General features: G+C 42.4%; 1 protein-coding gene across 1 annotated transcript in view; it reads right to left on the bottom strand.

Moving 5' to 3' along the window:
- Positions 1-14105, bottom strand: part of SLC4A11 (solute carrier family 4, sodium borate transporter, member 11) — a 68426-nt gene that overhangs the window by 9290 nt on the left and 45031 nt on the right. Inside the window, exons 10-17 of the mRNA XM_009710149.1 lie at positions 13892-14017; positions 12982-13095; positions 11964-12096; positions 11586-11659; positions 6701-6950; positions 5846-5952; positions 4513-4681; positions 1439-1612 (exon numbers count right to left, since the gene is read on the bottom strand). Of these exons, the coding sequence (XP_009708451.1) occupies positions 1439-1612; positions 4513-4681; positions 5846-5952; positions 6701-6950; positions 11586-11659; positions 11964-12096; positions 12982-13095; positions 13892-14017 (1147 nt within the window). The remainder of the gene's footprint in view (positions 1-1438; positions 1613-4512; positions 4682-5845; positions 5953-6700; positions 6951-11585; positions 11660-11963; positions 12097-12981; positions 13096-13891; positions 14018-14105) is intronic.

Consider the following 14105-nt stretch of genomic DNA (forward strand, 5'->3'; position numbering starts at 1 on the left):
TGATGCTCTTTTTGGGCAGCTGGGTGAAGCAGTAGAGGACAAAGGCAGAAGGTAGTCCTTAATTTGGGCAGGGGACTTGACTTTGTTAAGAAGCCGGAATGCAGAATCAAGACAGCGGGCAGCAAAATAGCAAAAAAAGCCACCAGGTGTTAAAATTGACAACAGAAGACACAGGAGGGAGGCTTGGCACATGGGTTTCAAAGTGTAAATTTGGCACCTCAAAGAAATGGAGGGCAGAGGTATCCCGACGCAGATCATGGACATGACAAGCAAGGGCATGGATTAAAACCCTACAGAACTCAAATTACCAAGTTGCTTTTTTTTTAAAATAAGGTTTAGCATTTATTCGAGACGGATACAGTTGTGGGAACAACTCATACCAACACACACGAATGGGAATACAAGCCCAAGGGACTGATCTCCCAGGAAAAGTCTGAAAAAGCATTGCAGGGAGCAGCAGGACTCAGCAATTTCCAGATGTGGAAGATAAAATCTGTCCATCACTGACTCAAGAAAGAAGCTGTGCCAGGTTGGGCTGGACCAGCTGGCACCAAGAACAGCGTGAAGGTGAGACAAGTTAAAAGACAGAGCCATTCCATCCCCTAAAGTAAATGGGCACTTAACCTCACTTTTGATAAGTGACAACTCTGAAACTGGAAACCAAGACAGGATAATTAAAACTAATGGCATGTGAGTGGAAATTACCACTTCTGAGGTAAAAGTACTCGACTAACATACTAAGATCAAACAGACCAGATAATCTCTATTCTGGAGAAGGTTTCATGAGAAATTAGGTTTTTAATTTTTTTTTTATAGGTCTCAAGTAGGACTGTATTGGACAACTCAGAACAGCATAAATGCTGGTCTTAAATAGAAATCTGTGACCTGGGCATGGCTTCACAGTTGTTTTTGCTTAAAAACAGGAGAATTTAATACGCATCTTGTCTTCCCAAAACGTGGCAGAAGATACAGCACTATTTCAGAGCTCGCATAGCATTTTTCCTACCCTTTGTAATAACCACCAGACAGGTTTCAGGCAATGAATCAGACTGGATTTTTTCTGGTGAAGACATCTGGAAAGATCTGGCCAGAGCATCTCCTCAGCTTTCCACAAGGATAAACCTGAAAAAGGCTTTGGCTGACTCCTCCAGAGAACAGTTTACACCAGAGCGGGTGGAATCCCTTGCAGACTGCCGTCAGCCACTGACAAGAGCATAAATTTGTGTCTGTCCTAAAAACAAGCGCTTTAGTGAAGGGGGATGAAGCCAAGTCACAGGCCATACTGGCTGAGGTGTTGATGCATCTCCCCTCTACCTTCCTATCTTACAGGTCTTCAAGACAGCTAACTCCCCAACCACGTAACCCACCGTACTCAAAGGATTAGGAAACCACAAATTAAACCGAAGAGATCCAAGACAGCTCCGTGGTTCCTACTTACGTCTCGTAGATGTGTCCATTTTCAACCCTCTCCTCCACATAGGCCAGGGCGCGGACGTGCATTGGGGAGTGAGGGAAGGCAGCATGGATCCACGGGAGGCCGAAGATGGACAGGCCTGTGTTAATCAGCGCAACAAGCAGGAGGTCCCAGTGATAAGCTGTTCCCTTCACCAACCTGAAATGAGGGTTTTGTTGACAGCAGTTATACCCAGCGCAAACTGTCACAGGTTGCCCTTGCTGAACCTGAGCTTGAATGCTAAACACCGAAGTGCACTTCCATGCACAGAGCGATTTCACACCTCCTGCTTTAAAGTCTGTGTTACATGAACACAAAAGATAATGAAACTTGATAGCTTGCTCCCAAAGCAGGCATCTCCTGGAAAGAACAACGCTGAGCAGAAAGGCAACTCACTAAAATAACAGCCCAAGAAAACTTCATCAACATTTTGTTCCTACATTTATTGCAGAGTCCACTCAAAATATACATGTATACTTTCTAGCAGAGTCCATCTAGGGAGTGAGTAGAAATCTGGGCATGGGTTGCAAAACTACTGACACTGAAGTTTCCCACCCATCTTGTTTTTAACCCTGATCTCCCTCCTTCCTCACGAGCAGAACACATGCTCGGTATTCTGCAGTAATCCTCTAATTATGTAATTGCTACTGCATGATAAGAAAATGGGACATGAATTCATTAAACTTCAGCTCCTCCTTGGTAGTCAACCAAGGAGATAAGCTCCTGACTTTGGTGAATGCTGGGTAGCCTCCCCATTTTGTTTGTTAGGGGAGGGGAAAATTTGCAGCCTTCATCAAGGAAGCTGACCATTTCACATTCACTTTGCAAGGACTACACAGAGTGCAGCTGCTAACACTGAACTTGCATCTAGTTTAACCTTGCCATTTTTTGCAAGGCCTGCCCCTTTCCTGAATATACCCATCTGGTACCAACTGCTCAGATACCATGAGTAAAATTTAGAAAAAGGCTGGGAAAGAATTCAGCACTCAAATTTTAATATCTAACTTAAAGGTCTAATAGCTGTGTTTCTGCTGGGCCATCAAAGCAGAGAGCAGCAGACACCCTCACACAACACAAGGGATCAGCTGAATTGCTCTCTGGGCACCATCAACTGCAAAGGGAGCACTATTTAGGTATCTTAATGCCACCCAAGCAAGCCCCGTTCAATACCCAAGCAGAGACTTGGAGCCATCCAAGATGCTCTAGAATGCGAGGTGCATGGAGTTAGTACACATGACCCAGCACGTGAAGATCTATGCTTAATGTCTATCTCAGAAGCAGATACCACTGTCTGGGCAGCAGAAATCTTGGGTGGGGTTTGGTTTTGGAATAAAAAGATTTGTCTCACTGGAAGCACTCACCCCCATTGACAGAGGAGGCCACGGGGTGACTAGGTCAGGTAGACGTCTACATTGCAATGCTTCTGAAGCTGGAAGGTGCTGGCAGGAAGGGTGGGATTGTAAACACACTTCCCGTGTTGGCTCACGCTTTGAAAGCACGGCTTCTGCTCATGTGCTGTTTTCTCAGAGCAAAGGCATCTCCAGCATCCCCAGGGTTATAATCTGATTGTCCTGTCTGCCTTTTTCAGAGGGTTTTCTATGTACAAAGGCCATATGTCTAACAGCAGCCTCACTGTAGTCCCCCAGTACACTGTTTGGTCTCAGCAGTCTTGCAGCACTGCGTGCGGTATACACCTGCTTCGACCAACAGATAGGCTCCACTGAGCTTGTCTAGCTCACACATACAAAGATCTAGACGTCTTATCCTAGGTTATCTTGACACCGCCCAACCAGCCCGGTATTCCTTGGACTGTCCTATATGCTTGCTTTGATTACCCTTTAGCAAAGCACATCAGTGTATTTTCAGGCAAGCATCATCTTTTCCCTGTTTTTTTTCTACAGGAGAAAATGACTACATTTGGTAAGACACCAAACAGCACATTCTCCATTTGGCTGGTATAGACGACGGTATTTTTATTCTGTGATGGTACCAAACAGAAGGTGTCAAGTCCTAGTTCTTCCATCTCTAAAAAACCCATGCCCTGATACTCAATTAGCATAAGCTCAGCCGTGTAACAAGACATTATGACAAACACTACGAAGAACTCCCAAAGAATATTTTATATTCTATAAAGACACTGTAGTGGAAAATACCTAAAAGTTTAGAAGAAACTCATATTTGGAAAGAGATGACCCACTTACATGACAGATTTATGCAATACTTAACTTAAAGCGATATAATAAAGATAAGAGGAAATAGTCAAGTGGTCAAAGAAAACCAAATTAGTGTAACTGAATTTGAGCTTGTCTTCTCTCCCCTAATTCAGTGTCACTCCAGCTACAACATGCAGAATGCTAATGTATGCAAGGAGAGAACCCTCCCACGCATTACATTAGCAAAAAAAATCCTCTGAGATGTGGTAGTTTCCCTGAAAAAAAGTAATACACATTCATTCTTGATGATATATCTGATTGCAGTTGGCACAAAAACATCAGAAGGAATATTTTAATAGTGCAACATCTCGACTCAAGTTTGCTCATAAATCAGACCTCTCAGATATTAGACATACTGCTTTACTTCATTTCCACCTTTTCAGCTGGAGACTAACAGATCCAAACACTTCTTTTCTGATGCTCAGCTGCAGTATATCACGCTATGACATTTATGCAGGTCACTGACTTTTCATTTTCAAGAAACTCTGTACTGTAAGAACAGTGCAAGTGTCCACATGTGTCAGACACTCCCCAAATATCTGGAGGTACATCCAGACCTCAAACCATACAAAATATCTATGTAACGTTCAGACATGGGCAAAGAAGAAACAGGCTGAGGTGATGAGCTCATTGACGCTTTGCATTTTTGACTCACTGCCACAATATTGGGTTTTGGGGATGGTGAGGAGTTAAGCAGTAGAGTTGCTTTCATCTATGACAACAGAAGTTCTGAAGAACGTGTCCTGAATATCTTTTCTGATATTCAGACAAGTTTTGGACAAGCAGTGCTGGGAAGAGACTCAAGGTTGTCCTTCCACAGAGGGAGAGAAGCACTGAAAGTATTACCTGTTCTCCGGGGCATTTGTGAGCGACGCCACGATGTTCTGCTCTATGAAGAAGAGCATTGACAGGAGGAACCCCAGCCCCATGGCGCTCATCACCGACCCAATGGAGAGGGACTGGACTGGGGCCAGCACAAACAAGCTCTCAGATGGGTTGTAGTTAAATTTGGACACTGGAAAGAGAAGGGGAATGACTTTAGGAGGCACCTTCTTGTCCAACCATCCACACGGACTCAAGTAATGTTTTACCCACACCACGAAGTATTGGGAATCAATGCAGCAAACCAGGCATGATGCTCTGGCATGTGGGAGCCAGAAGGCCATAGAAGATGGGCTCATCTGGCTGGTTTAGTTTATTTTTTTTGTCCATCCTCTCAGAACTTGGCTGCCATCCTGATTTGATAGATTACTGCTAGTTCTAGTGAGGCATTATGTATATTTGAGCAAAACAAAAGAGGGAAACTTGTTTTTCACAGATGCAAGGCATTTTTATATTAGAAGACCTTATTTCTAACTGAGTAGTATACTCCTCCTGCTCAGTTAATCAACTGACAGAGGCATTTTGAAACTTCCTCATATGCAACAAGCTGTGCAAGGCATTTTAGTATGAAATGCCCCTACTTTCCTGCCCTTGGAAGAAATCCACGACTAGGGATAAGTCACACATGGCCACACATCATTTTTCAATCCAACTGGATGGAATGGCCATCACAGAAAAAAAGCCATTTCTTATTTGTTTCCATACGTTTCCTCACATCACCCACTCACGTCACCACAGGACAATACAATTCCTGTCCCCATCCATTATCACTTCCTGATATGGAAAAGCTGATCTATTTGGCCAATGAATGGTGTCTCATTTTTAGATTTCCTTGTGTAACTTAGAACTGCCCAGATGCTCTGCACCATTTCACCTAAATTGGGAAAACGTAAACTGGAGACAAAGAGGACAGACTGGGATCATCAACTCTACGTCTGTATGACTGGCAACAACCCTTCCTGCCTGTTAATTACTCTGCCCTTTGTTCTTTGCCAGAAATTGTTGATCCTTTCCATTGTAAGAGATACATACTTTAAATTACGTCGAAATGAAAAAACAACCTAGAATAACTTATCTAGAGAAAAAACCTCACTCAGCCTTGTTTGATTTGGGTTTTGAATGAATTGAGTCTAATATTGAGGAAATTTGAGCTCTTGTGGTGGTGGGCGGTACATGCAGGATTTCTGAAATTATATGGAAGAGCTTTGCTATTTTTTTTTTTAAGCAAAACCTTCCTAGGATTTCATTTCCTTTTTTCATACACCCCAGCATTGCAGAGAATAAAAATATAACTTACTTTCAATTTCCTTGAAGATATAGGAACCCACAACAGAGAAAGTCAGAACTGAAATCGGTAAGGCACAGTCGGATAGAATTTCACGCACTCTTGCATGCAAATACGGGCTGCAATTTAAAGACAAAAAATTTCCATCAGCTCCACACTGTAAGGACAATCGCTCAATCCAGATAGCATTAATGCTTTAACAAGTGAAAATTCAATCCAATCTCGCAATTCTAAAGAGATACTTAGAGTGAAGAATTAGTCTTTAATTCAGCCTTAAATCCTCTGGAATCTATAGCCTTTGAAGGTTGACGAATGCATAAAAAAAACATAAAGAAACAAGAAACTAAGATGCAAGCTAGAAAAAAAGTCTGCCAAGCACCAATTTGTGTTTCATTTCCACTTTAGTTTAATTACTTACTCAAGCATTTCAAATGAAGAGTTTTAAGGGCAATGGGAGTAAAACCCAAATTAGAGCTGGGCATTTGACTCCCAAGAGCACACTGAAGGTACATTCCCAGTAGATCTTCCAGCACCATCGGGGATTTTTGCCCACCAAAATGGTTCAATGCCTATTTAGGGGGGAGTTACAGGAGTTCCAACGTGAAATACGTGGTTCACCCAAAGCTTTCTAAAAAGTCAGTTGCGATGCCAAACCAAATACGGAAGAGCATCGTCCAGTAACCGAACATTTTGTTCTGCTACTAACATTTTCCAGGTGGCCAGCCAAGTTCATCTCTGGTTTTGCCTTCCAACACCACTAATGGAAGAGTTCCACCTGATTTTTCTGGGTTACAAAACCATTAGCGATTCCCTCGCAGGTAATATGAAATAATCAGTTGTCTGAGCTCTAAGACTGAAGCAACTCACCTTTTCTTAAACTGATAGAGCGTATGACCAAGCCAAAGGGTACCCAACATCAACATGAGACTAAGGACGGCAGTTTCACGCCCATAATGCACATCATGCGTGCCTGTTTGATTCTCTAGGGACATGGATCTGCTCACTGATGAATTCATCAAGAAGGTGGTATTGATGCCGAGGCTTGGAATAGCATCAGTTCGTGCTTTTTCCAAGTAACTGTCTCCTGTGCGCCCATGGTAGTAATATTTCTTAAAAACTGTACAAACAACCAACAGGCAAGCATTAGGATAGGTTTGTGACAAGCAAAGCAAGTAAAATAAAGTGGTTCTTTCTTGCTTGATCATGCAGTATTAATGTTATGCTTCACCAGGTTTATAGCTCTACCCCTCAAACCAGTGAAAAGAAACCAGGAGAGTTGCTTCTCTTATGAAGCCACTACTTTATAAATTTATTTTTCACTTGTTTTAACAGGTAAAAGTTAAATTGATCTAAAGCAACACGTTTGAACGGTAAGGACTTCCAGTGTTAATTATTTATGTGATTTTGTTCCTAGCACTGGAATCACTTCTCTTAAACGTATATAAACACCTACTTTCAGCAGCCTGGTAAACAAATTCCATCAGGATCTCTGAAGAAGTTAAAAGCAGCCAGGCTGCACAGATCCTTAAGTGGATTACAAAATGTACAGTAATTACTTTTTCCTCCAAGGCTGGTCCAGATTTTAGAGATAAGTGTTGATGATATGCAAAACCTGGCAGAACATTTAAATTTACACTGCAAATTGAAATAGAGTTACAGAGCACCTGAAGTAAACCTGTACAAATGAAACACCCAGCAATGCCTCTGGAACTGTCCATAAATGTATTAGGTTAGCTCAGAGGCATTCATATAAAGTAATTAACGGTTGTAAATACACTCTTGCTCTTGAGCATTTAGACAGCTGTGTGCCCATTCCTATGGCATTGCCTGGCTCCAAGCATATAAATGTGGGTTTGGGATGATTTCACTTCTTTGGGGAACAAGAGCCTGAGGTGCCACAAGGACCAAGTAAAACCAGAAGATGGGAGTTGGGCTTTGCAGCCTTGGTACTCCCATGTTATGTGATCAGACAGCAGCAGGCAGCACCCACTCCCCCTCATACCAGTGGAAAGGTACAGGAGGATGGAAACCACCATGTCAGAGCTTTGCAGTCCATCTACCTTTCTTCGCTTTAGTCAAAAATATCCCTTCAAACTTTGCATGGGGGAAACTCAAGAGTGTAGGGCAAGACCATCCTCTTTAGGCAAAAATACAGCCATCTGAAGCTTAGGCTATAATGCTCCCCATAACATTTCCACCCTCCTCCCAAGTAATAATCAAGTTTCTAAAAATCCCAAGCACCTCAGTTTTTCCATCCGCAGGAGCTACACGGAAAGCAGGCAAAACAAACTGTAATTCTAAATATTTGAAAACAAGTAAACCAAACTTTAAACATTCTTGCAAAGGACAATTGGTATTTGCAACCACCTTGAATTTGGTCGAAGCACAGTTTGTGTTACTGCTGGTTTGGAGCTCACCCCAGTGTAAAATGCCCCATATTTAGCCATGCTGCCATTATACCACCAGTAATTGTCTTTCTTGTACCACCTTTATGCTTTAAAAGGAGTCCAGGCATTTGACAAGCGGATGGGGTCAACAGGGCACATAGGTCATGAGAAAAGACCGGTTACTTCACATTCAATAGTTCTGTGTATAAATTTAAAGATCGCAGAAGGTTTACAGTTCAAGATTTGACCTTCCGATTTGATCTCAGCAGCAGCCAGCAGTGAGGAGATCATTGCACTTTTAAAGCACGAGAAAGGTTCCCCCAGTAAGGGGCAATCTCATTACAACCTCCGTTAGCACAGCGTATTTCTGCATCGCGTGCTACGGAAGAGGCTCTGCTATTATTTCCTCTCTCCATCCTCGCAGCTGTATCCAGCCCAGGCAGGACACCCACACCTGCTTTGCAAAACAGGTAAACTGAGGCACAGAGCACTGCCATGACCCACGCACCGGCACAGAACAGGTTGTTGGAGGATTTGCAGTTTCTGGCTCTGAACATTAAAGGACACTTTAATCATAACAAAAGTGATTATGGCAGTATTTCCTGGGGATTAGCAGCTGGCCAGGGCTAAAAGCCCGTTTGCCATCTCAGCTGACTGTAAGCGTTACTAAGTCCTGGAGACACACGCACAATTACTGAACATAGGATAAAACAACAGCACACACAACCCAGCAACTATGCAGAAGGGTATTTGCATGCCTCCATATTTAGATTTGGACTGGAATGAATAAGAAACAAGTGACTTTGGTTTGGGTCTGGGGGATTTTCTCAGGTTCCCATACTTGGCTATATTGCAATAATACATTTAGGGCTGAGCGCTTCTTTGGTGGCCTGCGTTCAAGCCTGACTACATCTATGTGCACTACCTCTCAGGCCGCAATTCACTTTGCACCCACCTCAAAATTAGGTTAGGATTGCTCCACTCAATCCTGGATATAGTGGAAGAAAAACTTTGACTTTACTCCTGTATTTTAGTTAAAGCAACGAGAACCTGCCAAGATGGCTATCAGAGGCCTTTGTCCTGCACCACGGACTTGCTATAAAGTATTTGATCCTTGCAGATTTATAGTTTGTTTTTATAACAGAGCTAAGTGAATCTTGTTGCCCACATTCAGAGAGCAGCAAAGCAGGTGGTGCCCTTGCTGAAACAGAGCCATTCTCAAGCCTAGTGTGCGCTCAAGTTCCCTCCAACAACATTAACTCGCTTTGTTTGCTCCATTCAGTTCACCACCGTTTCCTGCAGAGTGCAGATGTCAAGATCAAACAAACACAGCTTCGGTGGCTGGGCCGCACGGCGAAAACAAAGTGTCACTGGGATAGCATGAACACACATGGTGCGATTCCTCTGTACAGTATCGCATCCCTCCCCCCTGCCTCTTTCCTGCCCATGCACGAGTACCTTGCAAAAAAGAAAAAAAAAAAATCAAGGCTATGAACAGAGAAAAACATATCCAAGCAAGAGCAGCATGTCCCCTGGTACTAAGGAAGCCCAAGGTCGCTGTCAGCTGGCTAGCCATTACCAGGACACATTTAACAGCATGGAGAAGATACCAGCTTTCTCTTCCTACTTAACCACTCAAAGTTTTGAGTGGGAGGAGGAGGTGGCAGCAGCAACCATCAACTCCTTGTACAAAACAGGAGTGGAAGAAGAAAGATGAGCATGTGGCCGTGAGCTGCACTGGTGTCACGTGTTTAAATATGAGCACTGAGAGGGCTAAGGATAAAGTCTGTGCCTGCCAGCATCGGTGCCCTTCTGCATCTGGGAACGTAGCTGGACCTGGGGTCCCATCTGTTGACAGACTGAACACTCCCAGATGCAGTTGAAGTCAACATGAGCTGGCAAATGAGCATTGATTTGATTTTATTACCACTGTTATAAATTCAGCCCTTCCTAAGTACAAAGGAGAATTACATTAATTCACTAATTACACTAATCGACTTCCAGGATCCTCTCCTGTCCCCACTGCAATACTGCGAGGTATTGCTTGCTTATTCCTGAAAGTCTGGCAGCCAAGCTCAATGGATGCTTTCTGTACCTTTAACCTGCACCCCACGTCCCTGCTACGGGAAATCGGCTCTCTACTACAAAGGCACTGTAAACATTTGCATTTGCTAATTTTTACATAGAATGTTCTGTTGAGGAACACCTCAGTGCCACAGGGAGACTGTCCCATGCCTCCAGAACAGGGGACTGACAGCACACACTAAGCAAAGCTCACAGCTACATAGTGAGCAAGGAGAAAGCAAAGTATCCCAGAACAGCTTCTCCTTCACCAAGCTTCATCTAAGCAATATACTCGAAAGATGCAGGTGTTTTGCAGAGGAAAACAACTCTGATTGCACAATCAAAGCACATGCCCAAGCAGCCAAATTAAGGATTCCCAATGAAGTGAGGAAGCACCTAACTTCCAATTGCTTTGCAGTGTCAACCCTGCTCTTTGAAGGCATTCTCCTTGCATGCAAGATACCATAATACGCCAAGCCTGAGAATCTTGAAAACAAGGGATGTGGCTCAATGTGCTTAGGTATATCCTGAAGGATTTCAAAGGATAGCCCAGACTTGGGGCTATTGGACAATAGATCATAAAAACCAAGAAATGCAGAGTTGACCAGCTCCTCACTGGGATGGACAGAAGGGGTGCCATTCACATGGCTCTTCTGCTAACATCTTTCACCTTCACAAATACCTCCTGTCAATCCTGATCGGGAAGAGGGGTGCCAGAGAAATTTGTTAAACACCAAGGTTGCTCATGGATACTTACTTAGAATTTAACCCAGAAATGAGGACCAAGTGGCTAGAAAGGGCAAAATAGCTTTAGGAGCATGCTGAAAGGCACTGCAGTCCTGGTGCTGCCATTAAAGAAGGGTCTCAGAGCTCATGTAAGAATGGGCAATCTCAACCCATCTTTCAACTCCCCTCCATATAGTTTTAATAATGTGACAAGGAAAGAGGTCTAGATGCACCACATTTAAATTGGACATTTTTTTTGCCAGGACCATTCAAAAAGAGACTGGTATCATGAGAAGACTTCCACAGTAACATTATTACGGTTCTCCATTTGGCAAAAGTTAACACACTAATCCTATCTCAGCTAACTGAAGTTAGAGCTGATAGAAGTTCTGCATAGCCAGGCAAACTGCTGACAAAGGGCTGCTTCAATCTTGCATACTGATTTATTTCCCCCCCCAAAGACCCTGAATGAACATGGAACAAGCAAACATCATGCATATTTGCAGCCTTATATTTCCCTTTGACAAGGAAGCAAAGCAGAGATCTACACTAAAAACCATTGGTGCAAGACTTACCTTTAATAATGCCTTTGAAGGCATCAAGCACAAACGTGATGGATATAAAAAGTGCAATTATTTCTTCTGTTGACCTGTTGAAAAATCCCAGGAATTAATATAGCCATTAACAGAGTGTGCGTTCATTCAAATGAAAATCTGCATATTCATGCATTTACATGAAAATATACCAATTTTAGTTAGACTCCAACTTGGGCAACAAAACCCAGTGAATCTTTAAAAGCTTCTTTCAGGCTGGAACAATAAGCTGAAATGATACTAGCCTCATCTCTCAAAATACATTTTGCAAGAAGTTTGTAATTAAGGAGCTTGTGGAATGTGTAATTTTTCCATTTGGTGAATAATCTGATCAAAATATGACTTCTTGAAAATAACTACCTTTTAAAGAGTTTCATCAGAAGACTGAAATTAAAGAGGGAGTACATGACAAGGAAAAAGCTGTTCCATAGTCCAATCCAGGCATAGAAAGCACTGAAATCCAAGTTGTAGTCATCACAGATTCCTCGGATGACTGCAAAAATAAAGCATTCATGTGTCAGATCAAACTTTTGTCATTACCACCCTATGATTCCCATCCGCTTGATGGCAAAAAGAACCAATTTCAAGACTTTACCCAAATGCACTTGGGGCAGATACCATTAAACCCCTGTTCTTACACTCTTGGATGAACGCTGGATCAGCCCAAACCATTCTTCCCATTCCCTGCCCCCTTCCTCCACTAGAAATGGGGAGAAGCACTTAGGAAAAATATTCTCCCACATTGCTCAAAGCATCTTTCCTAGGAACCAAGGCCACAAAAATCAGCCCTTGGAAACTGCTCTTGCTGGCATTTTGGGATGCTGTTGAGCAAGGGATCTCATACATGCTTTTGCACCACGTGTACTCAAGTCACTGCATTGTGGACAAAACCTTAGGTCTTAAACCTTTTAAGCTAGTCATAGCCTATCTGATCATTCCTACAGATACTGAGTTTGCTCCTTTACACCTCTGGCTCGGTAATATCAGCTTGCAGCCGTAACTGGAAAGGTATTGATGACACCTTAACAAATCAATCAAAAAAAACCCTACAAAAAACCACTTTGTCTCAGGCTCTTATCCTCAAGTTGGTTAAAACACAGCCACATGAGAAAACCATTAGATGAAAAAGATTTCCTCCTTGAAGCAGAAGAAATGCTTATTCTCATGAAAGATTTTTTCTATGCAAAATTATTCCTTTAGAAGCCACCATTAACCAAACCTGAATCAAATTCCTCCCCTTTCCCTCAGCACCAGAAGCAGCCGTTTAATATTGATTTATAAACAAATGCAACTAAAATTCTAACAGAATTGCAAGGTTCTGGTACAAAGTCCCACTCCACCAGTCACAATCACATCAGTACACGTTTCATAGACTTACCATTAATGTAGAGTGCTAAAGGAGCCGTAGTTAGGAGTACAACTAGAGGTTGCCCCGAAAAAAGCGCATAAAGCAGCCCTCCAATGCACTGGCCGACGATTGTCTTCTGCACATCTACAAGTAATTAGGAAGGATAGGAACAAACAAGGTTTAACCAACACCTCCCTGACCAAGGAGCATTCACAGGGCATAGAAGTCAACCGCTAATGAGTAAGAACAATGTTTAGACGTTATGCAGGTAAGACGCTGAGAAAACAAAAAGTGATCCTTTGCCAGCAAATGTGTACCAATAATTTAGGATGCCATCAGGTTTCCAGATGTTGAACTATGAAAGTTGGGTGGGCGTGGTGGTGGTTTTTTTGTTTTTTTTTTTTTTTTTTTTTAGAGTCAGCTGTTTTTTGGTTTTGTTTTCCAGTTTTTGTTTTTTAGATGTATTTTATTTTAAACAGCTACAAAAACATAACCAGTGTTTGTGGAGGCCTTCAGGACAAGATTTCAACTAAGACTTCTATGAAGTGTAACAGCAATATGAACTGCTTCAGGGCCACAACTGGGATGGAGCAAAGCAGCATTCGCTACACCAGTGGTTTGGATACTGGCAATCAAACTCAGATCAAAAGCATAGGAGCTTGTACTAGGAAAAATGTGCAGATAATTACATAGTTATAAAGCGAGCATCATTTTAAAATACAGTAGCACATATCTGTATCAGTCCAAGTCAGATGATCTATCCAAAGTAGTGTTCAATTTTTCTAGTCTTATGAGAAAAAGTCATGAACGTAACAATTAGAAAAGCCTTCAGTGGTGGTTTTTTTCAGTAAATAAAAACTATCAAAACTTTCTGTGACCAGAGCTACCCCGTTTGAATATATGGAATCCTATAATAGATGCACAAAACTGATAAACTTACCAATAGCTCCCCGGGTGTTTTCATCATTGAGTGACCCAAATGCAATGGATGGAAGGAGGCAGGCAAAATACAGAAAGATCATAGTCGTGATGTATTTTCCTATAGCTTTGTTGTTTCCAATAACACCTAGTGTAAACCACAACAAAAGTCACGTTAGTACTGTCCATTTGTAAAGCACTGAAACCCTACGCAAATCAGCCATACACAGATCAGC

The sequence above is a fragment of the Cariama cristata genome, unplaced genomic scaffold, assembly GCF_000690535.1.
Source record: "Cariama cristata isolate BGI_N322 unplaced genomic scaffold, ASM69053v1 scaffold1901, whole genome shotgun sequence".
Lineage (NCBI taxonomy): Eukaryota > Metazoa > Chordata > Aves > Cariamiformes > Cariamidae > Cariama > Cariama cristata.